The sequence below is a fragment of the Carettochelys insculpta genome, chromosome 11, assembly GCF_033958435.1.
Source record: "Carettochelys insculpta isolate YL-2023 chromosome 11, ASM3395843v1, whole genome shotgun sequence".
Lineage (NCBI taxonomy): Eukaryota > Metazoa > Chordata > Testudines > Carettochelyidae > Carettochelys > Carettochelys insculpta.
Genome location: NC_134147.1, coordinates 16958759 through 16981116, shown reverse-complemented (window position 1 = coordinate 16981116; position 22358 = coordinate 16958759). Strand labels below are relative to the sequence as shown.

General features: G+C 47.2%; 1 protein-coding gene across 2 annotated transcripts; it reads left to right on the top strand.

Annotated features, from left to right (window-relative positions):
* The first annotated feature begins 752 nt into the window (after positions 1 to 752).
* On the top strand, positions 753 to 20031 carry RBM14 (RNA binding motif protein 14). 2 transcript variants are annotated; one of them, XM_075005754.1, is made up of 4 exons: positions 753 to 1514; positions 9943 to 11491; positions 12638 to 12841; positions 13186 to 20031. In XM_075005754.1, exons 1-4 carry the CDS (start codon positions 1169 to 1171, stop codon positions 13193 to 13195), a joined length of 2109 nt encoding a protein of 702 aa, XP_074861855.1. In that variant the 5' UTR covers positions 753 to 1168; the 3' UTR covers positions 13196 to 20031. The 2 variants fall into 2 exon arrangements, with proteins under 2 accessions (XP_074861855.1, XP_074861856.1); XM_075005755.1 differs by lacking the exons at positions 9943 to 11491; positions 12638 to 12841 and having other exon boundaries at positions 1075 to 1514.
* The last annotated feature ends 2327 nt before the right edge of the window (positions 20032 to 22358 follow it).

The window sequence follows — 22358 nt, the reverse complement described above, 5'->3', positions numbered from 1 at the left end:
ACTGAGGCATAGAAGGATGTGGCTTGCCCAGGGTCATCTACCAGGACAGGAGCAGAGGTGGGTTTAAAACCTAAGTTTCCTAATCCAGTGCTCTTTCTATGAAGCCATATAAACAAGTATGGCATGGTCCATGGGGATCATGGGTCACTGGAGTTAAGTACGTACAGGAAATCTGTAAAGGTTTCTCTGAGCTCAGGATCAAAGTCACTTGCTGTTCTGCGTGCTTCAGACTGTTTTGGGAACTGTATCTGATACTAGCCAAGACGCCCCCCCCCCCCACAAGTGCTATGGATTGTATCCATTGCAGAAGAGAAGGTGTTGAGCTACCTCTTATGCCTGACAAATGTTTCCAGAGCGCTCCAGTTCGTGCAGCAGTTAGCTAGAAGACTGCCCTTCATTTAAAATCAAGGGGGCGGGTGCTTGAGAGGACTTTCTTTCGTGGGCCTGCAATCTGCCATGGAATGTTTTACTACTGTCACTGTGCTGTCTTGCTGCCCAGGGGGATCAACTTTCCTTGAGGTACCCAGTGCCCTGCCAGGCGTCTCATGTGCAAGATGCTGTACAAATGCTCTGGGATCATTAGTACCAGGTGGGGCCAGCACATGCCCTGGGGTGGGGCCATTGGGGAAGGGGTTGGACCCCGAGCTGGGACTCAGTGGACTAGTCCCCATGGCAGACCCAGGACATGATGCCGGCACGGGGCTTGTCGCTGTGCCGCGGCTCTAGGAAGCGCTCTGCACGTGGGGCAGCGCCTCTTTTATTTACAGTCCAGTTAAAATGTAAGGTGAGGGTTCACGCATGCGCCAATATAGAGCCGTTCGTCCGTAGGCAGGCACGGGGCTGCTCTCTGGGAGAGACGGCAGTGCGCGGGCGTGGTAGGCCCCCTAGACGGTTGAGCGCCAAGTGCGCAGGTGCAAAGACGTTGCTAGGAGAAGAGCGGAGGGGCGGCGGAAGAGACAGGCGTGCGCAGGCGCACGCGTAGCCGAGTGTCTCTTCTCGGGCACGTCACAACAGCGCCGACGCAGTTGCTCGTAGGAGGCGGCAGGCAGCGTGCTGCGCAGGCGCATAGATAATCGGGTGGTTTCTTCCTCCTTCCCCTCTGAGCGTTTGGCGCGTCTAGTGCTGCCGCCATTTTGTCAGGCATCGCGGCGCCCGCTCGGCTGCAGTCATGCGTCCCGGAGTGAAGCTGTTCGTGGGGAACGTGCCCGAGGAGGTCACGGCCGAGGAGCTGGGCGAGCTGTTCACGGGCGCGGTGGGCCCGGTGCTCGGTGTGGCCCTCATGAAGCAGTTCGCCTTCGTGCACTTGCGGGATGAGGCGACCGCTGCGCGCGCCATCGCCCAGCTCAACGGACACCAGCTATACGGTCGCCGCATCGTGGTGGAGCCGTCCCGCCCGCGGCCCACCAATACCTGCAAAATTTTCGTGGGGAACGTGTCGGCGGCCTGCACTAGTGGCGAGCTGCGGGCTCTCTTCCAGCAGTACGGGCCCGTGGTGGAGTGCGACGTGGTGAAAGGTACCGACCCCCGGCGTCCCCGCCATCCCTCCTCCCCGCTACCGGCCCGCGGCGGAGTACGACGTAGCGAAAGGCAGAGACCTCTGGCGTCCCCGCCATCCCTCTCCCCGGTACCGGCCCGCGGTGCAGTGTGGCGTGAGGAAAGGCACCGACCTCCTGCGTCCCCGCCATCTCCCCTCCGTTACCGGCCCGCGGTGTAGTGCGGCGTGGGGAAAGGCACCGACCTCCTGCGTCCCCGCCATCCCCCCCTCCCCGGTACCGGCCCGCGGTGTAGTGCGGCGTGGGGAAAGGCGCCGGCTTCCAACCCCCATGGGCCAGGGGCCTTCCCTTTCTGGTATCCGCTCACGGGGGAGTGCAACGTGGCCAAACTGACTGAATCCGATGTTCCCCGCCCTTGGCAGAGTGCGACATAGTCGAGGGAGCCAGCTGTCCCCTCTCCCCTTGTCTACACTTGGTACTGTCCTGTAGTGGTGTGTAACGTGGCAAAGGTACTGACCCCCCAGGATACCTTCCTCCCTATGACAGGAACTTTCCACCCCTGCTCCCAGCCAATAATGGAGCAATGTGGTGAAAAGTAGTGATTTCTAGCTTTTTTGGTACACTCCCCACAGGTTGGTACCAGGAGTGGATTGTAGTCAAAGGTAACGACCCCTGGAATCCCCAGCCAACATGGTGAATGGTATCAACACCTTGTGGGGAAAGATACTGATTTGAAGGTTCATGGGACCACCTGGCCTCAGCCTGTGGCAAAGTGGTGAAAGGTCCCTTCTCCCTGGGGTGGAGTGCCACATGGTCAGAGGTTTCCTTGCACTCTGCATCATCCATACAGCCCTGAGATGGAGTGTGAGTTTTCTTTCCCCATGGGGATGGAATTCCCTTCTAGCAGTCTCCACTCTCAGTAGTCTGGGCCCATGAATTAAGACAGACACTGCAACACAGTCGAATATATTAATCCTCTTGTTGGAGCAAGGTCCACCCTCCAAGACTGAGTCCTGTGTTTTCCTTCACTTTAGTAATTGGACCCCATAGTGGAGTGCTACATGGTTAAAAGATAATTATTGTCTTAATATGGGAAGATAACTTGCTGCTTTCATCTTCCAAGAAGCCTTGGCCTGTAGTACCATGTAATCCAAGGTATCACACCCACATGAGGTGGAGACCCCCCGCTTCCTAATATCAATTCAGTTGATGAAGTAAGATGTTACCATGGTACCAATTGCATCACATTTTTCTTGGGACATAGGGTGTAGTATATGCCCCAACTCCTCCCTGCATCAGTGGGGGTTGTGTGGCCTTTTTAGCAAAGCAAGGGAACAGTAGAGTGTGCAACATCAAAAGCACTAGTCTTCCTGTAGACCAGATATTACCCCAATCTTCCTGTCTTGCACTTGTCAGGCTTTTTCAGCAACACAGGCCACAATATAGTGTGAAACTGCCAAAAGTACTGATTCTATGAGAAGAGATCTCTGCCCCCAAACACCTCATGGAGCAAATACCCGCCCCCCACCCCAAATTTCCCTCTCCTTACACCATCAGGGAGTTATTGGAGTTCTCTTTTGGGAGTATGAGGCCATAATGCAGTGTGACCTAAAAGGTGCTGATGCATTAATCTTCACTTGTAATGGATGCACAATAATTTTTGATGTGCGCCACTCCCTGTTTTAGGAAGTGTTCAAGGGCAGTACTTTTCGATGGAGGATGGGTACAGAAGGGAGGTCAGGGAAAGGGATTAGGGTGTAGAAGAGTGTGGGTCTGACAGAGGTTGGGTGAAGGAGTGGGGGTTGTGATCTGGGGCAGGGGAATGGGTGCAGGAGAGGATTCTGGCTTGGAGGAGAAGTGTAGGAAGAGATGCAGGGTCTGAGCAGGAGTGGTGATGTGACCTGAAGCAGGAGGTTGAGATGGTGACCTTGGCAGGGTGTTGGGGTGTTGGAGATGCTGGGTCTGGCCGGGAGGTGCTTACTAGTCAGCAGCCCAGTGGGAGCCTTAGGCAGGCTTCCTGCCTGCTGCAGCCCACACTGCTCATTGTCTGGGTGCTGGGGCAATGTGGGAGGTGGTGGGATAAACATGCTCCAGGCAGCTCCCAATTGTGATGAGGAGGGGGAAAAGACTTCATGCTGTCAGCTTCAGGTGTGCTGGGGACAGGGGCAATGCATGGAGTCCTGTCATCCCATGTCCTCCCCTCCCTCCCGCACAGAGAAACATGTGGCCCCAGCAGCCAACCACCTGACAACAGGGCATACAAGGAGCTTGCCTGAGAGTCCAGCTTGTGGGCCACAGTTTGCCTGCTCCTACCATAATATCTCTACACTAGTATGTAGGAGAGAAAGGGCTGTTCCAGGTGCTGTGGCAAAGCTGAGTATAACCAGAGGTATTCGCTGCTCCCCTGCCCAGCTCCCCTTTCACAGAGCATTTACTGTCATCCACCATCTGGTGGGTAGACATCCAGTCTAAACTTCCCTGGGGCAGATACTGCATTAATCCACGCTCTTCTGACCCAGCAAGGAGCGATGTGACACCTCTGCCAGCAGTATTTACACTTAGAAGAATACACTGACTAAAGTACCCACCACCAACTCAGTTCATCTCCTCCTAAAACTGCTAGAGCTGTGGGGTCTCTTAAATTAGTACAGGCCTGGAATTAAACTGTGCCAACAGCTTCTACCAGCCACCCCATCTTTCACCATGACAGTGTGGTGTTGTGGGGTACTCTACTAAGGGGAGGAGAAGGGCACAGACACCGCAACAGCCAGAAGGTTGAGGTGGAGAGTAAATGAGCAGAGACTTGGAACAAATTCTCCAGGCTGTGATCAGGTTGGTTGGAGACATGGATAGAGAAAGGACAGGAACCAAAAGAGGAAATATTATGGTCACATTTTGGGTGGTGAAGCCATCAGGCAGAATTCAAGGGATAGGTGATAGGATTCCAGCAGCTTGCGTTGCAGGGTGGATGGATTTATTTTTTGCCACAGGGCATTGCCAGTGAACTGTGGAATTTCATTCTTTTTATATTGATGATTAATCCTCTGGCTCATGGGAATCTAACATTGTCAAGTGAACATGGTGGGTTGGGCAGAAGAGATTAATGGGGGTAAATTGGGCAAGACACATACAGTCTATAAGAACTTAGGTTGGAGATCAAGCGGGGGGTCTATTAAAGTAGAGTTGTGTGAATAGTACTCTCAGCTTCACTGGAATTTGTCAGACTTCATAGCAGTTTCAGAACTTACCATCTGTTTGACTCTGACTGCTGTTAAAATTCATTGAACAATATATCTGAAATTCTATATTTCATCAGCCCCAGAAACACCACTGTTACATAAAATAATTTAAGTGCTAGAGTGAAACGCAGCACAGTTAATATTTCAATATAAAGCAACAGTATGGTAGCTAAAGAGAGCCTGTGTTAACAGGCTTAGATCTAGGGCTAATACTTCTGAGGTTACACTACTCTAAACCTTAGATAATCAGTGTCCTCAAAGGTGAATATATTCTCAAAATGCATCCTAGGCCATTAGGCAGTTCTTGAACTTATTGTAATACATCATTTAAAGTTTCCAACACACCACTACTTGTCCTGAAATACCAGTGATACAGGACTGTGACTCAGGTACTCTTGAGGCCAACCGTTATCCTTTGCCCTTGCATAATAACTCCCTTTATATCCTGCGCCATTTTGTGATGTCCTGGACCCGTCGTCATGTAACACTTACATGGGACCACTCAATGGACAAACTAGCACCACCCTTTTCCCAGCTGATCCTAAAAATGATATGTAACAGCCAATCAGCTACAATTCCTTTGGGGGACACACACACCTGTCTCATCCCAGCGCTTCTAGGGGTTGGCACACTTGACGGTCTGGCCAAAGCCCATAATACAGTGTAATGAAAGGTAACAGACTTCCCTGCCACAGGGTCATGGGAGCAACTCCATCCCCAGAGCCTAGCAAGAGGGTAGTAATAGGGTTGTGTCTGTGCTCTCTTCTCCCTTTTCTCTCATTTCTGTTCAGCTGTCTCTTTGGTGCTATATTTTCTTTAACACTTTCTTTAACACTTCACTGCCTTTTTGTTGCAGTCTATTTGCAAAGAGCTCTTTGCAGCCCCCCGTTTCCTCCAAATGTATGCTTCATGGCACAGACAAATATCCCTTAACATACAGACCCTCTGTCCTTCCTCAAAGGGATGTAGCTTCCCCTCGCCTCAAGCATTCTGTCTTAGGAAAATTATTTTCTCCCCATTCAAACACTATGGCTCAAAAGGGCCCCTCTCCCAGAGCAGATAATCCTAGTTTCTCATCCGCTCTATTCAAATAACTCCCTAGCATACTCCCCAGCTTCCTGAGCTATATGTTCTTCCTGAAGATGATGAAAGGTGGCATCATTACATACAACATGCTTTCCCCTTCTAAGTGCTGCCTGTTGCTGCTGGTTGGGCTACCCTTCTCTCCCTGGGGCCCAGGTCAGCTTTGCAGTGCCAAGGTATGTCATGGACTCACTTCAGAATGTGGTGTTGTGGAACAATGGCAACTCTAATTACATGATTATTTCCCCTTCCAGTTGAGTAAATAAGACCTCTTTCATGTTTGTTCCAAGAAAAGTGTCACCTATTACATGGGCTAGATTTGAGCGACTTGGACTCGCCATTGACAGTGATCTGATGAACTGCACCCAACAAAACCTGTGTGCACTAGCTGCCACTGCAGGCATAGTCCACTAGGTTAATTTTTTATTAAATGTAAATAATCCCTTGCCCTGTGCTGTGCCTTGCACAGCCTGCATTGACTTGAGGATGGAGAGGGATCTCAATTTTGGTGTTGCCAGGTGTGGATTTATTCTTCAAAGGATCTTGCCTTTGCCTTCTGCACCAAGCTTGGGCCTAGAGCTTGTTTTGGGCTTATGCTTGAGCCCAAGTCCCATATTTACATGAATTCTTCGCTATGGCCTTCTGCGTTTTCATATTTGTCTGCTAATGCTGTTGCTGAATGTCTTGCCTTCAAATTTTGTTTAGTGAAATTTCTGCTTTTCTCTTCTACTAATTATCACTTGAACTGAGCCACATCAGGAGTTCAGCTTGCTTTGTAACATACAATTTAGGTAATTCATGCCATGTGCCAAATGACTACTATATAAGAACCAGCACAGATGCTTCCATATGCTTTGTTCACTGGGCAATGGAGAACCCCTACCCCAAGGGTTCTAATATGCTCAGAAAGTTCTGAGACTTGGGTTCTGTTTTAATTCAGGAAGAGAATAAAAGAACCAAATCATAAATGGTGGTGGTGGCTCTTTCTGTAATTTTCACCCGACTTGATCTAATGTTCTTATCTTCACTTGCAGGTGGTTGATAACAGCCCCGTATTGTATAATCTGCACAGCCAACTCATGTGTTGAGATGCTTGCTGACTTCTCAAGAGAGTTTGAGATTTGTCTTTCAATTTTTTTATCTGCCTAGATCTGAGCAAGTCATTGTGATTCCTTAGCAGTACTCTATTTGGACTAGAGTACCAAGGGATGTTGAAAATTATTCATAAATTGGAGCGTCTGTCAAAATTGTGTGTGCTTCTCTTATTCAGATATGTTCCAGTTTAGCTTAAAACAGGCTGGATGTAGCAATCACTGGGAGGGATTATGTTGCCCATGTTGTTATGCAGGAGGTCAGAACACATGAGTATAAGGATCTCTTCTGGCCTTAAAATTTACGGGTTTAATCTATGAATGTGTTTTCGTAGATCTGACCATCACATGAAGAAGACAGGTTGTCATGCCCACTTACGAAAGTAATTGAACCATAATGTTTTCCTATAGCAGTCTCCTTGGGACCACCTGCTTCTGTAGGCAGAAACAGCCACAGATTACTGGTGTTCAAAAAATACCAGCTTCTCACTATTCACCAGACGTGAAGGTCTGTAACAAGAGCCAGCAAGATGTCCATAACTCCTTCAAATATGTAAGGCCTTGTTGAACTGAAGGGAAAGACCAAGGTTTCCTTTGGCCTTGCTGGTAATAGCAGGAGGATGGTTTGAGGCACTTTTTTTGAGATAATCTGTGAGGCATAGGTGCATCTGATGTGTTTGCACATAAGCGGATCTTGTGTTTTTGTAGCACAAATGGTTCAAACACTGGAAGCCAGCCTTTCTGGTACGACACTACTGGGTCAAATGAGCCCTTGGGAGGAGGTATGGGATGGCTCCAGTTCCTTCCCTTCCAGATTAAATTTAGTGTGTTTCTGTTCTGGATTGTTGGTTGAGAAAGGTGGGCCAGCAGAAGCCATGTTTGAACACTGATTTCCTTACCATGGCACTTCTGAACTCCTAAGCCTACACAAGGCCTACACAAGGCATGGGGCTAGGATGGGGAGGGGTTGAGCCCAGCAGGGATAGTGCAGCTTCACATGTTGCTGGTCCCAAGTCAGCCCTTTTGTACTTGGGTTTAGTACACTGGAAAGGGCGCCTGTTGCTTCAGAAAAATGTGGCAGATGGGAGTGTCCAGAACAATGACCTTGTTAGCTGTGTTCAGCTTGCTAAGTATGTTCAGTTAATGAGTAGCCAATTCTTTTCTCCCACTTGTTCATTATAATAGAGCTAGATTCTCTCCAGAGGCAAATAAATCGAAATGATTTGCCAGGGCCTTTGATATGGGAGTGGAGGAATAGCAAGGCCTGGATTCTGCTTTTATACTAGGAAGGTTGACCAATGGGGCTTCTGTGAGCTGATTTTTCATCCCTTAAGCCATTAAGTCCCTTCCTGTCCTCTTTGTATAGGGAGGTGCTCTATGCCATCGAGAGCAGTACTGTGCAGCTGGTGTGCTGTGGTTCTGGTGTGCCATGAAGCGGCGCTTAGTGTGCCTCAGGTCTGTCTGTGTTGTGAGAGTGCTGTCCACTACTCCGCATGCCTGCCCCACCACTTGGTGGGAGAAATGCATAGCAGTGCTGGCAGGGCATCAAATTAAGACTGGGGAGCGGGGCTTGCTGGGTTCTGAAGGCTGGGGGCACTGGGTTGTATGTATTGGGTGTTCCATGAAATTATGATGAGTGCTGAAGTTTGACATCAGGTGACAAAGGTTGCTGAGCGCTGACAGTGTATGGGGATCTACATTATGAAATACTCAGTTAGGCATGGGCGTTGTGTCCAATTAAATTCTAGTTTCTTCTGTTTTGTCCCCTGAGGTGCTTTAGATTTACTATTTGAATGTCCTCTGCTGCTGTTGCCATAAATATAGTAGTCGCTTCAAGTGTTTTGCTAGTACAGAATGGAATTATACTGCTAAGAAAATTGTCTTACATGGAAATCTAAAAACAGCTGCTGTGGCTTTGAATTTGCTGTTGCCATTATCTTCAATATGAGGTCCTGCGTCAGATTAAAACACTGCATTATTTTTAGAAAAAATGCAGGGTAACTCTAGTGTTTCTGTAAATGAGGTGAAAATACTAAATTAATATAGTTGCAGTGCAGGGAGAAAATGAATGGACTGGTTGCCTAAGTATAATGTAACAGAAAATATTTTTTTGAACGAAAGCTCGTAACTAAAGTGGCAAATTCTTCTGAAATACAGAACTTTTCAATGTGTAATTGTAAAACTTACACATTTACAGCAAGGAATTTCAGAGGCCTCCGTGGGGGTTAAAATGCTGCTACTAAATTTCATGAGAGCTCTCGTCAGTCAAGGTGCTATTTTTTTCTGTTTGGCTTTTTTAAATACGAAAGGTGTTCAGTCTCGGCTCTAGCTGATCTGACACTTGATTTTTTTTCACAAATACATTTACTTTGGTCACTGACTAAATGTACTTCAATAAAGTAAGCAGCTTTTATAGACTTTACATATACTTCTTCTAACCCTGTTTAAGCTTCTGTTCTGCAGTGTAGTATCTTTGAGAAACTAGTGTGTTCCAAAGCAAATTAGCTTGTACATTTTTGCAAAATTAGCATGACTTGCTTCTACTTTTTGGATGTCTAGTAATAGTTTCCTTCCTGAAATGTCAAGAAAGTTGTTAGTTACACATTCTTTAATGGCATGGAATTTTCCACATTCAACTCTCGTCTGACTCCATAAACTTCAGTTTGGCTCAGAGTATTCAGGACTGCGAATGAGAGAACACTGCACAATTTAAGATTTTGGAAGCTTTGAGGATTTAGTATTTGTAAGCAAATACTACTGAGCTGGTGTTTGTGTGCTGTATTTAGATACTGGTGGGTTTTTTCTTCTGATTTTTTTTTTTTTGTTAGAATAGCCAGCAGTTTTTATAATGTAGCACCTATGGTAACTTGAGGTAATTAGCAGAAAGCTTGCAGTGCATTAGGAATGCTACAGTACAGACTCTGTTTATACCCAAACTACATTTAAGTAATAGCAGAGATGCGTGCATCTGTTAAGTGTTCGATCCTGTAATAACATGTTTTGTCTTCACTGATAACCCTCTGTCTGCTTTATCAGACTATGCATTTGTTCACATGGAGAAAGAAGCAGATGCACAAGTTGCCATCGAAAATCTTAATGGAAAGGAAGTGAAAGGAAGAAGAGTCAATGTGGAACTCTCTACTAATGTTCAGAAAAAGGGAGCAGGACAAAATGCCCAGGCAGGCACCAATGCTGACAAGAGCAAAAGGGCAAATGTGGACTATAGAGGGAAATTCCAACCCATGATGGATGGTTATGAACAGTTCAGGCCTGCAGACTCTTACCCATCAGTCCCTGCAGGATACCCTGGATCCTCACTCTATGATTATCAGCAGCGCTTCGGTGGCCCTAATGTTCCAGGCAAATTCAACTCCTTTGATCCTCAGACAAGGCAAGCCTCTCCCTCATATTTTGGAAGGGACAGAAGCCCAATTCGACAGTCACCAACAAGAACTGGCTTTGCCACTGTGTCGCTACCCATGACAGCACAGCCCGCATCCTACAGAGCTCAGCCATCAGCCTCGCTGGGTCCGACCTACAGAGCCCAGCCCTCTGTATCACTTGGAATGTCTTACAGACCGCAGCCAACAACAGGACAGGCAGCATCTTACAGAGCCCAGCCCTCGGCCTCACTAGGAAATGCTTACAGAACCCAATCCTCTGTCTCACTAGGAGCTTCTAATACCCAGCCTGCAGCCACATCACTGAATTCCTACAGTGCCCAGGCTGCTGCTGCTGCTGCTTACAATACCCAGGCTGCAGTCTCTTATGGGGTCCAGTCCACAGGAACACTAGCACCATCCTATGGAGCTCAGCCTTCAGCCGCACATGCAGCCTCTTATGGTACTCAGGCTGTGGCTGGTTACTCAGCATCATATGGAGCTCAGCCCGCAGCTGCTGCCTATGGAGCTCAGCCTGCAGCTGGGCACACAGCCACCTATGGAGCCCAGCCTGTGGCCACGCATGCAGCTGCCTATGGAGCCCAGCCTGCAGCAAGCCACTTAGCTTCTTATGGAGCCCAGCCTGTGGACAGCCACTCAACCTCTTATGGGGTCCAGCCTGCAGCTAATCTCTCAGCCTCGTATGGTGCTCAGCCTGTGGCTGGTCATTCAGCCTCATATGGTGCTCAGCCTGCAGCCAGTCATTCAGCATCATATGGCACTCAACCTATGGATGGTCATTCAGCCTCATACGGTGTCCAGCCTGCAGCCATGCTCTCTGCAACCTATGGCGCCCAGCCTGTATCCACTCTGGCTGCATCTTATGGCAATCAGTCTGCTGCAGCAGCCTATAAATCACAGGTCTCTGCTCCACTGAACACACCCTATAGAACACAGTCTTCAAACTCAATGTCAGCTTCGTATACAGCACAGCAGCCCTCTGTTCAACTGGCAGCCACATACAGAGCTCAGGCTATGACTGCATATGATGGGCCAACCCAGCTTGGACAACAAGCAACCCCATACATGGGACTGTCTCAGTCTGCTGCTGCCATCGCTCCACCATATGAACGCACCCGCCTCTCTCCTCCACGGAGTGCTGGCTATGATGACCCTTTCAAAAAATCATCTGCTTTGGCTAAAAGGTATGCTGCTAAGCCAGTGATAATACATTGCACGTAAATAGTGCCTCTCCTCCAAGGATCTCGATGTGCTGTCCAAGGGACTAGAGGCAGTCAGACTCAATACAAGTCTGTTGGTCTTCGCCTTTATAAGCTTGGTTCTCCTTCACCGAAGGGTGGATATTCCCCTGCTAATATATTAAACTAAGCTACTGTTCTGAAAGCATTGACGGGATGGGAGGTGTTATTCCATGCATTATTAAAATGCCAAAATGACTTCCTACTCTGGCAGAAATAGATCTTTATGTAGATCCTCCCTCTATTCCTGTTTCTTTGCTTCCTATGCTTCTGTCTAGGAGAAAGGGTGGGAAAATAGCTTGGTGCACCCCTCTTTCTGGTCTGCAGATTCTACTGGATATTTGCAATGTTTTCTTAAAATTTTGTGTAAAAAATTGCAAGACTGGCAGCCCTGGGGCCTGGAAGCTACTTCTACCTAGGGCGTATATACCCCAGACAGCGTGCATATGCCAGACATGACAGATTTCCTTTTCTCTGCCCCAGACAGTGTCTTATCCCTCATTTGGAACCACAACCCATAGGACTAAGATGGGGAATTCAGTTTCTCTTGCAGGTTGGCGCCTCCACTTAGCCTGCAAATGAAGGAGACTACTGCTGCCAGTTGAGCTGCAGTGTTGTAGGTGCCTGCTCTCTAGGAACTGGACTGAGCGCCGCTAACTGACCTGGATTGGATTTTAACCAGTGTCCTGAATACCTTAAGTCATCAGACCAGTCCCTTCTGTTTTCAGTATTTAATAAGTAAATGGACTGCATTCATTAAGAGAAATGACAGGCCTATCCAGCTCTTGTTTTCCCATGTGCTATACTTGCCCTAAGAAATGGGAAAAACTTCACATCTATTTGAGGTGTATGGTGAAGGAGGTAAAAGATAGCTAAGGAACTGTTCTGAAAAGAACTAATTAACCCACAAGTTCCTTTGGTGTATCTTAGGGAGACGTGTACTACATGGCATTCTGTGGGTATTGTCTTCACTGTGGAGATTCTGATCTGTCATCAGGGTCTCCCAAATACACACTGCTTAACTAGGGCACAGTTGGGGCATTATCAGAGAACCTTTTGTTTTATTCATTAAATGTTTCTTTTCTCGATCAGGTACAGTTCCGACCGCCGTTTATCTGACCTCTCAGATTACCGTCGTTTAGCAGACTCGCCGCTTGCGTACCGTCATTCGCCAACAAAGTCCCCGCTGGATTATCGCCGTCTTCCAGAAGTGCATTCCGATTATGCCCGTTATTCGGGCGCCTATGGCGATCATATGCATACTGCTCGGCTGCATTCTAATTATCAGCGCCGCCTGTAGGTGGGGGTGGGATCTCTGTTCGGGGTGGGGGCAGTATCATTGCTTACATGTTCCCCATTGGGACACATGTTCTTAGCATAAAGCCAATCTGCGTCTTTATTAGGCTGGCTTCTTCATTCAGTTCTTTGCAGATTCTGAGTTACTAAATTCCCGTCCATGCTATCTCAGGTGTCCTTACAGCCTGTCATTATGGCTCTGTTCCTTCACTTGATTAAAGACTTATTTGAGGCGATAGTATGAGGACTCAGACATGTTACTACATCCAACACAAATAGCATTCTCCCAGTCTTTACTATGGGGGGATTTGATTTTTCAGCTGCCTTTTCTGTTGCATTTTTAGAATGATCTGAGTTTATGATCTCCAGAAGAACCTGAGTCGCAACCCCAGGAACGATGTAGATGGCCGCTGCACATTGTCTTTGAAAATTGAAGACTCAAGTTCCTTCATGCTCCAGTAGGGCTAAAAATGCCATAGCATACCTGGAATCGTTCTGCTTGCAACTCCTGATGCTATATGTCTCCATTAGTAAGACATAAACTGCACATACAGGATTCCTAATAAATACAATTCACAATGACCGTTGCTCAGTATTGTTTTTATAATCCGAGCAATTGCTGTCTCTGAATGGAAGAGCAAATGCTGTTTTATGTAACATGAAAATCCTTTTTTTCTTTTTTTACACCTGTTTGTTTGCAGTAGAAATGTTTGAATCTATACATCTGAAATGAGTTAGTTTTTGTATGGACTGTAAATAAAATGTGGGATTATTTACAGTTTAGAACATTGTCTGGTGTGTTTTTCTTCCTGGTTAATGCACCATGTTCTTTAAATCTCTCCATCTAAAGTGAATCAAACAACTTTTAATGCGTATACATATAGCACCATTGCAAAGCAGCGAGCTCTAGGGAAATGTGGTAGTAAGCTGGTGCACAATACTAAAGAAGGCTGGAGTTTTGGCCATGAGTAGATCAGATCTCTGCAGTTAAGATGTGCTGTGGCACTTCTTGTTGCATCATGGGTGTGCCCTCCTAACAGAAATGTCAGAGGTCCCTAAGAGCTTACAGTTTACACAGAAAAAATGGAAGAGCAGTGGGCGACTTCATTTTCTAAAGTGGGTCAACACCTTGTCTTGAGTCCCAGTCCAAAGTACCTTTCCTCACAACACTGCCTCGTACCAGGTTCATCTACCCTCTGCAGCATGAAGCATTACCATCAGCTCTCCCAGCAAGTAAGCCTGGAATTGGGGAAGATGTTAAGGTTTGCCATCTATGTGATGCCAGACCTGAACTTCCAGTCTCTGCCCTGAATTTGGTACAGCATAACCTACCTGAACATGGAGCCTGAAATTGCTAAAGGGCAGCTGCAGAGACAGGAAGGACAAGGGCTACAGAAATGACTTGCCTGGAGAGAATGTTCTGAATTTTCAAAGTAGGACAGAGAAACAAGGAAAAAGCAAGTGTCTTAGGTGTGTAAGGACAGACTAAAGGAATGATTTCTGAATGACTGAAAACAGTCAGGACAGGAAAGGGGTGCATGTCTGCATGAAAACTAGAGTGGAATCACAGAGGTGAGGTTAGCAAGAGGGCAAACAACATGTGCTGAGTGCAGGGATCAATCAAGGAGACCCACCATGGAGCGGACTGGGATGGGAGTGGATTTGATGAAAAGAGTGGTTGTGGCTTGCTGGATTTAAGTGGGGTGTTACCTTTGCAAAGATTAAGGATGTCCACAATCCCACCGTGTTTCCCCTTCTGGCTGCACAGACCATATGATGATGGCATCTACAGGGGTTAGAACTTGCCTGCCCCCTCTTGATGGCAAAAGTGGCTTACTAGCAATAATGTTCCTTCTTTCTAAAAGCTCTTTGAAGTAAAATGATTTTTGTCACAGGCCAGCTAAAATGACTTCATTTCTTTGATTCTAGGTGTTTTAATCTTTATATTGCGCTCTCTAGAAGTGAGGGCGGCTTTCCCTCAGTAGGTGTCTCCAAGTTGGTAGTGAATGATTCTTGTGTATTTACTTCACCCTCCCAATCCCAAACAGAGGACTGATGATGACAGCTCATGGATTATGCAATCACCTCATTGGAAAGAGAGTCCCTTTCCAAATTGCACACAAGAGCTACCTCAACTTTTTTCCTAAAGTTACATACTTTTGTATGTTTGTCACATGTCTTTGAATTGATGTATGTAGTTGCCTTTATCCACTGGGCTGTTCAGATTTTGCCTCACCAACTAGCTACATGCATCTTTAGCTTTCCAGTATGTTTCACTGTTATCTTTCATTGTTAAACTTGCCACTGAACCTGTTTAACTTCATAAAATACACTTAGAAAATAGATGGAAACATCTAAATTAAATTAGAGTAGGAAAACTGTTTAAAAAAATTACCTGTTCTGTAACAGGTGGTGGTTGAGATATTGCTCATGTCCATTCCATGTTGGGTGTGGGTGGCTGCACACCTTGTCGCTGGAAGCTTTTTGCCCTAACCAGTAGTCTGGAGTGGCACTAATATGGGGACAAGTATCCACCGTCTGACACACCTTGCCCAGTTTTTTCTTGCTGTCTACACCAAGAGTGGGGAAGGTGGGAAGATTTTGGAATGGACATGAGCAACACATCTCGAAGAACACTAGTTACAGAACAGGTAACTCTTTTCTTCAAGTGATTGCTCATGTCTATTCCAAGTTGGGTGAATACAAGCCAATGCCTAGGAGCTGGGGTTGGAGCCCTGAATGGACTGTGAGACAGTCCTGCCCACTGCAGCATGTTCCTGTTTGTGCTGCATCAAAGCATAATGTGCTGTAAATGTATGAACTGAGGACCAGGATGGGCACTTGTACCAAATATGCCACAGATGCCTGCGCTCTTGTGGAATGTGCCTTAACTGGAGGAAGAGGAACCCCTGTGAGCTTGTAACATTCCTTGAAGCTCATCATTATCCAGGAAGAAATCCGCTGGGAGGACACCAGAAGGCCCTTCATCCTACCAGCAACTGCCACAGAGTTGCTGTTCTTCTAAAGGGCCTAGTCCTATCCACTTGAAAGGCCAGTGTCCTAACATCCAAGGTGTGTAAACATTGCTCCATCAGGGAGGCATGGGGCTTTGAGTAAAATACTGGTAGGGAAATGTCTTGGTTAACATGAAATGTAGAGGCCAACTTCAGTAAAAACGTGGGGTAGGGTCTCAGCCTAACTGTGTCCTGGTGAAACTGTGTGGACAAGGGGTCCGCTGAAAGTGCCCTCAACTCAAATACTCTCCTGGCTCAGAGGATAGCTACCAAAAACACTGTTTTGTAACTTAGAAACAGCAGGAAGCCAGGGTTTAAAGGGGGCCTCCATAACACCAAACTGAGATCCCACAGGAGCAGTGGTGCCTGAACATGGGGCTTGATTTGTTCTAAACCTTTCGACTACGGCGTTTGACAATACAGATGTTCTATGACCTAGGTGAAAGGCTAAGACAGTAGCTAAGCACACCCTAATGAAGGAGAGGAACAAGCCCTCCTGTATCAGACCCCATAGGTAATCTAAAATCAATGGGATGGGGTCTTATGAGGGAGATAGCCCTCTGAGACACAACCACCCTGAAAACCTTTTGCACTTAGCCAAATAAGTCACCCTCTTGGAGGGTTTTCTACCATTTAACAATACTTCCTTTATGGGATCTGAACAGGCCAGCTCCTGGTCCCTCAGCCACGGAGCATCCGCACTGTGAGGTGTCGCAACTGGAGATTGGGATGTTGCAGTCTTCCCTCTTGCTGCATCAGCAAGTCCAGCTGGATCAACAAGGTTATCGACTTACAGACCAACAGATGCAGGAGGGTCAAGTACCAGGGCTGACAGGCCCATGCCAGCGCCACCAAGACAATCAATGCCCCTTCCGAGCAAATCTTGAGGGCCCTGTGAATTAGCAGAATTGGAGGAACACACATCGGCCTGCCTGATAAGGGGACACAGAAGGTGTCTGTTCAGGACCTCGGGCTCTGATTGCGGTAGGTGCAAAATGTCCCACATTTCACATTGAGATGGGAGGCAAACCGGTCCACCTGTGGATACCCCCACTGCCAGAAAATAGAATGAACGACTCTGGGTGGAGAGGCTACTTGTGATCTGTAAAGGACCTGCTGAGTTGGTCTGCCAGTGAATTGTGCACACCTGGCAGTTAAAAGGCCTGCAACATGATGGTGTGCTGTATGCAGAAGTCCCCGAGCATCATGGCCTCATGACACAGGGGAGAGGAACATGCACCCTTATTTGTTGACATAGTACATTGCTGTTGTGTTGTCAGTACTGACTGACACGCAATGTCCCATCACATTGGCCTTGAAAGTCATACTTGCTAGTCTGGTGGCCCTGAGCTCCCTCACATTTATGTGGAGCCAAAGGTCTGAGGCACTGAAGAGTGTGGGTTCATAGCTGACACAGGTACATGCCCCATCCCCGGTTCAAAGCATCCATTACTAGGGAAAGAAGGCTGCAGAGGGACAAAGGGGACTCCTGTGAGACTGACCCCCTTGTCCAATCACCAGTGCAGGGTCGACAAAGTCTGTGTCAGCACAGTAACCACCAAGTCTAAACTGTCTCTTATGGGGTGATATACACTGACGACAGCCATAGCTGTAGAGGGTGCATCCTTAACCAGGTGTGCATAAAGGTGCAGGCTGCCCTATGACCCCCTGCAAACACAGGCAGCACCTGGCTGTTGTGAAGGAACTGCCATGATGTCTCAGATGAAAGCCCCCATGGACCTGAACCAGTCGTCTGGCAGGAATGCCCTGGCACATCCGGCGTCCAGTCCTGCCCCTACAAACTCTATTGACTGAGATGGGACCAACATAGAATTTGCCTTGTTGATCAAGAGACCAAGGCTTACAAAAGTTTGATGGATCAACTGTACATGCTGAACCACCTGCTCCTTGGAACAACCCTTGATTAGCCAGTCATCCAGGTACGGGAACAGCTGCACCCCTTGCCTGTGGAGGTGTGCTGCTACTACTGCCATGCATTTGGTGAAGACCCTTGGGGCTGCAGACAGAATGAAAGGCAGGACTGTGAGCTGATAATAGTTCCCATCTGCCATGAACCTGAGAAACCTCCTGTGAGGAGGGTAGATTGAAATATAGAAATGTGTCCTGTATGTCAAGAGCCGCAAACCAATCCCCCCACTCCAGTATCGGCAGTGTGATACCCAGGGATAGTGGATGAAATTTTCTTTTTCATGAATGCGCCGAGACCTCTTAGGTCCAGAATGGGTCGCAAGCCCCCATTTGGTTTCAGAATTAGGAAATACTGGGAATAAACCCCCTGAACCTAGGAGGAACTTCTGTGGTCCCAGAACCCAGGAGGAATTGCAATTCCTGCATTCCAGGATCTCATGAGAGGGTTCTTGAAGAGGAACAGGGAAGGAGGTGGTGAAGGGGGGCAAAAAGAGAATAGCATATCTTCCCTCTACCGTACACTGGACCCAGAAGTCTGTGGCAGTGCTGCACCACGTATGGTAAAAGGGGGATAGGTAAAATGAAAAAAGTGGGGATGCGGGAGGGGGTGAGATCAACTTGATGCTCCCACCTGTGCCATGAAAACTGAGGCTTGAATCCCTTGGTGGCCTTGAGGTTGTTGGCCTGAACAGTGCATCCTTTTCTGCCTTCTACTGCTGTCCCTTTGTGGCTGTGGAAGCCATCTTTGCTGAGGACAGGGGCTGAAATACCTGCTGGTTTGCAGGTGTATGCACACCTAAGGAGCAGAGAGTGGCTCTAGAATATGACTTCCCAAACTGGGGGGATGGGGCATGAAGAAATCAAGGGGGTGCAAGGTGGCCCAGCTGCTACCACCCATCATTTGTCCCCACTGAAAGAAAGAGCTGGCCTTTGCTTCTGGCTCTCAGCCCCTGCCATTTTATGGGGGTGACCTGGTGTAGCCTGGTGAAGACCTACATTGAGCTAGTTGCCTTTTGCAACAAACAAGTGAACGGGGGTTGTGGGGAGGAGGAGAATGGGATAAGAACAGGAGGCTGGTGGTGCCTGGCTTTGTGAGATGGCAGAGGCTTGTGCGGGTGGCTTGTGGTGCAGGGGGAGCGGCTTGGGTTGGCAGGCAGGTGGCTGACCCCGGCATCATGGGGCTTGGGTGGGCAGCTCAGGCAGCTGGCCTGTGGATGGAGCAGGTGGCTAATAGGCAGGCAGCTGGCCCCAGCAGCACAGGGCTCAGGTGGGTGGGTGGCATGGGGCCAGCTGGGACTGCATGAGGTACCTTCAGGGGGCCAAGAAAAACTGTGCTTATTTTTAATTTTAAGTAAGTTTAGAAATTGAATTTTTTGTAAAAAAGGGGGGGATTGGATGATGGTAAAGAGGCATTTCTCAAAAATCAAAAGTGGGGGGGGGCATGATGCCAAAAAGTTCAGGAACCACTGCTCTCAGGTCTTTCAGACTATGCAGTCTTTTATCTGAAAATGGGGTACAGCTATCAAAGGGAAGGTGCTGGATGGTCTGCTGGACCTCATGGGGCAGGCCCGAAACCTGCAACCAAGCCCCCCTGTAGCAGGGGGAGGGTCAGGCAGTGCATATATTGGCTGCCATATTGGTGCCACTCAAGAGGGCACTGCACCACCCTATGGCTGCCGGCTAGGGCAAAAAGCTTCCAACAACTGGGTGTACATCACATGCACCCACCTGGGAATGGATATGAGCAAGCAGTCGAAGAACTTACATTATGGTTAAGATTTTTCACCCAGAAAACTTTGTGAAATTCTGTAGCTATTGGAATTGTTGATAGAATAGCTATGCATGTGAACTTTTTGCTTTTATATTTTTAGATAAATTTTGCACACTCTCTACGTGGACACTTAATTTAAAACTTTTTAAAGATTAGAAATTTTTTTAGTTTAGGTGATCTAGCTGTGTCATTCATGCATGTAGAAAATGGTATCTGTCTTGCTGGGCAGAATTTACAATTAGATGTTTAAACCTCTGTTCTGAATCCAGTAGAATTTAGCTCAACTTGTGTTTAAATGCTTTTTTGTCAAGCAAAAAATCTCAGCAGTTTTACAAATACTACATGACAGTAGTTTCTGTACTGATTGTAACTTATTTTTGTACGGTTTTTATGTAACTAGTAATATGGTTAATTTTTGATCTTGTATCAGAACAAGTTTTTTCATTGGTATGTTTATTAAAATACCTATAATGCTTTCTATGTATTCTGTTTTGCTTTCAATTGTGAAATTCAGTAGAAGTAATTTTTTAAAAACTATCCTCCATTCTAATCCTAATGTGGTGGCTACACAGGAGGATTTAAAAAAGTCTGCTTACTGTTAAATAACATTTTAAGGGGCAAAAGATGCAAGAGGCTGGATGAGTGAACAATGCAACAAATTCAAAACTACAGTATGCGGAATTCAGGCTATATCTTCACTTAAAGTCACTGCAGACGTGTCCTACAGCAACAGGGTTTGTAGTTGATCTAGCTCCCTGAGAAGCAGTAGTTAGATCAACAGAAGAATTCTTCTTTTGACCTAACATTGTCTATACTGGACACTAGGGCTATGTCTACATGTGAACACTACATCGAAATAGCTTATTTCGATGTAGCGACATCGAAATAGGCTATTTTGATGAATAACGTCTACACATCCTCCAGGGTTGGCAACGTCGACGTTCAACATTGACGTTGCGCAGCACCACATCGAAATAGGTGCTGCGAGGGAACGTCTACACGCCAAAGTAGCACACATCGAAATAAGGGTGCCAGGCACAGCTGCAGACAGGATCACAAGGCGGACTCAACAGCAAGCTGCTCCCTTAAAGGACCTCTCCCAGACACAGTTGCACTAAACACCACAAGATCCACAGAGCCGACAACTGGTTGCAGACCCTGTGCCTGCAGCATGGATCCGCAGCAGCAGCCAGAAGCCCTGGGCTAAGGGCTGCTGCACACAGTGACCATAGAGCGTCTCTCAACCCCTCAGGTGATGGCCACCATGGTGGACCCTGCTATTTCGATGTTGCAGGACACAGATCGTCTACACGTGCCCTACTTCGACATTCAACTTCGAAGTAGGGCGCTATTTCCATCCCCTCATGGGGTTAGCAGCTTCGACATCTCGCTGCCTAACATCGATGTTAACATCGAAATAGCGCCCAACGTGTAGCCGTGACGGGCACTATTTCGAAGTTAGTGCTGCTACTTCGAAGTAGCGTGCACGTGTAGACACGGCTTAGGTTGGTATAGAATCTCTAAGGGAGTGTGGACATTTTTATGTTAGTGGAAGCTTTCAGCAGAAATCAGCCCTATTTGTGTTAAGGCAGAAACAGAAGGAAGAGGGGGAGGGTTTTAAAAAGGGAGTTGACACACAAGGCAAGACCCCCACATATCCATTTGAGAATATATATAAACCAATCTTGAAATATTGAGACTTAGGAGGAAAAACATTCCTTCAGGGCTTGTGTGCACTTTAAAAGCTGCAGCTGTGCTGCTGTAGCAAAGATGCTGTGCTGGTGGGAAAGCTTATTCCATAGGACAAACCCTCCAGTGGATAGTGCTGTCCACACGGACCTAACTCCCAACATAGATTTTCCATGCCCCTCGGCAACCTAGTTACTTCATCATAAATTGCTTGTGTAATAATCTGAAGCCTGAATGCCAGGTTGATTCCACGGTAGTTCATGTTTAACTATGGAAATGTATACACTTAAATTTTCCTCCACTGACCAAATGCCCTGCAGTGCCAACTCCACAAGAGTAGAGTCAAGGTCAATGTGGTTAAATCAACACTGTTTTGCTTATGGCAGGTGTCACGTGGCAGGACAAGGGATGCAAGAACTCCTCATGAAGAGACATCCCCACATATGGAATAAGTGTAGAAACATGTTAAATTACTGTGTCTGCTGTTTGCTGATGTAAGTCAGGATGACTTCATTTTGTAGTATAGTCATGATCTAAGTCTGGTTTTGGTTGAGAACAACAGATAGCACTATCCAGAGTCAGAGAGAGAGAGCAAGTTTCACAGCAGATTAGGGAACCACAATAAACACATGAAGCTAAGTGGCAACACTATAAAGACATTTTCAATAACAAGGATTTTTTTCCCCAGTGTTGAGATTCCTTTGACATTAACTCAGAACTTAAGTACCCTTGCTATATAGATTTTCTTTGTCAGTAGTTCAAGATAATTGTCCTTTTACCCAAACTCTGAGAAGACAGGAGCCAGACCTTGCTCTCTCTGGATCTGTTCAGGAGTTAAAACCCAGGGGTTCTCACCCTTTTTCTTCCTGAATCCCTCCTTCCCCAACATGTTGTGAAAATGCTGCAGCCCAGCTGTGTGCCACAACTATTTTTCTCCATATGGTAGGAATGAGCAAGGAGTGCAGTTGCCTGAAGCTCCACACCCCAGCGGCAATGTGGAACTTCAGGGTGCTCAGTCTCGGACTTCCACCCCAGCTTGTGTGGCTTGGAACCCTACAGATGCAGTCCCATGGGGCAAGATTTTGGCTTTCTGCTCTGAGCCCTAGCAAGGCTG

Coding starts and splice junctions, on each gene's coding strand:
- RBM14 (XM_075005754.1), top strand. CDS start 1,169: ATGCGTCCCGGAGTGAAGCTGTTCGTGGGGAACGTGCCCGAGGAGGTC. Junction 1,515..9,942: donor GGAGTGCGACGTGGTGAAAG/GTACCGACCCCC, acceptor CTGCTTTATCAG/ACTATGCATTTGTTCACATG. Junction 11,492..12,637: donor TCATCTGCTTTGGCTAAAAG/GTATGCTGCTAA, acceptor TTTCTCGATCAG/GTACAGTTCCGACCGCCGTT.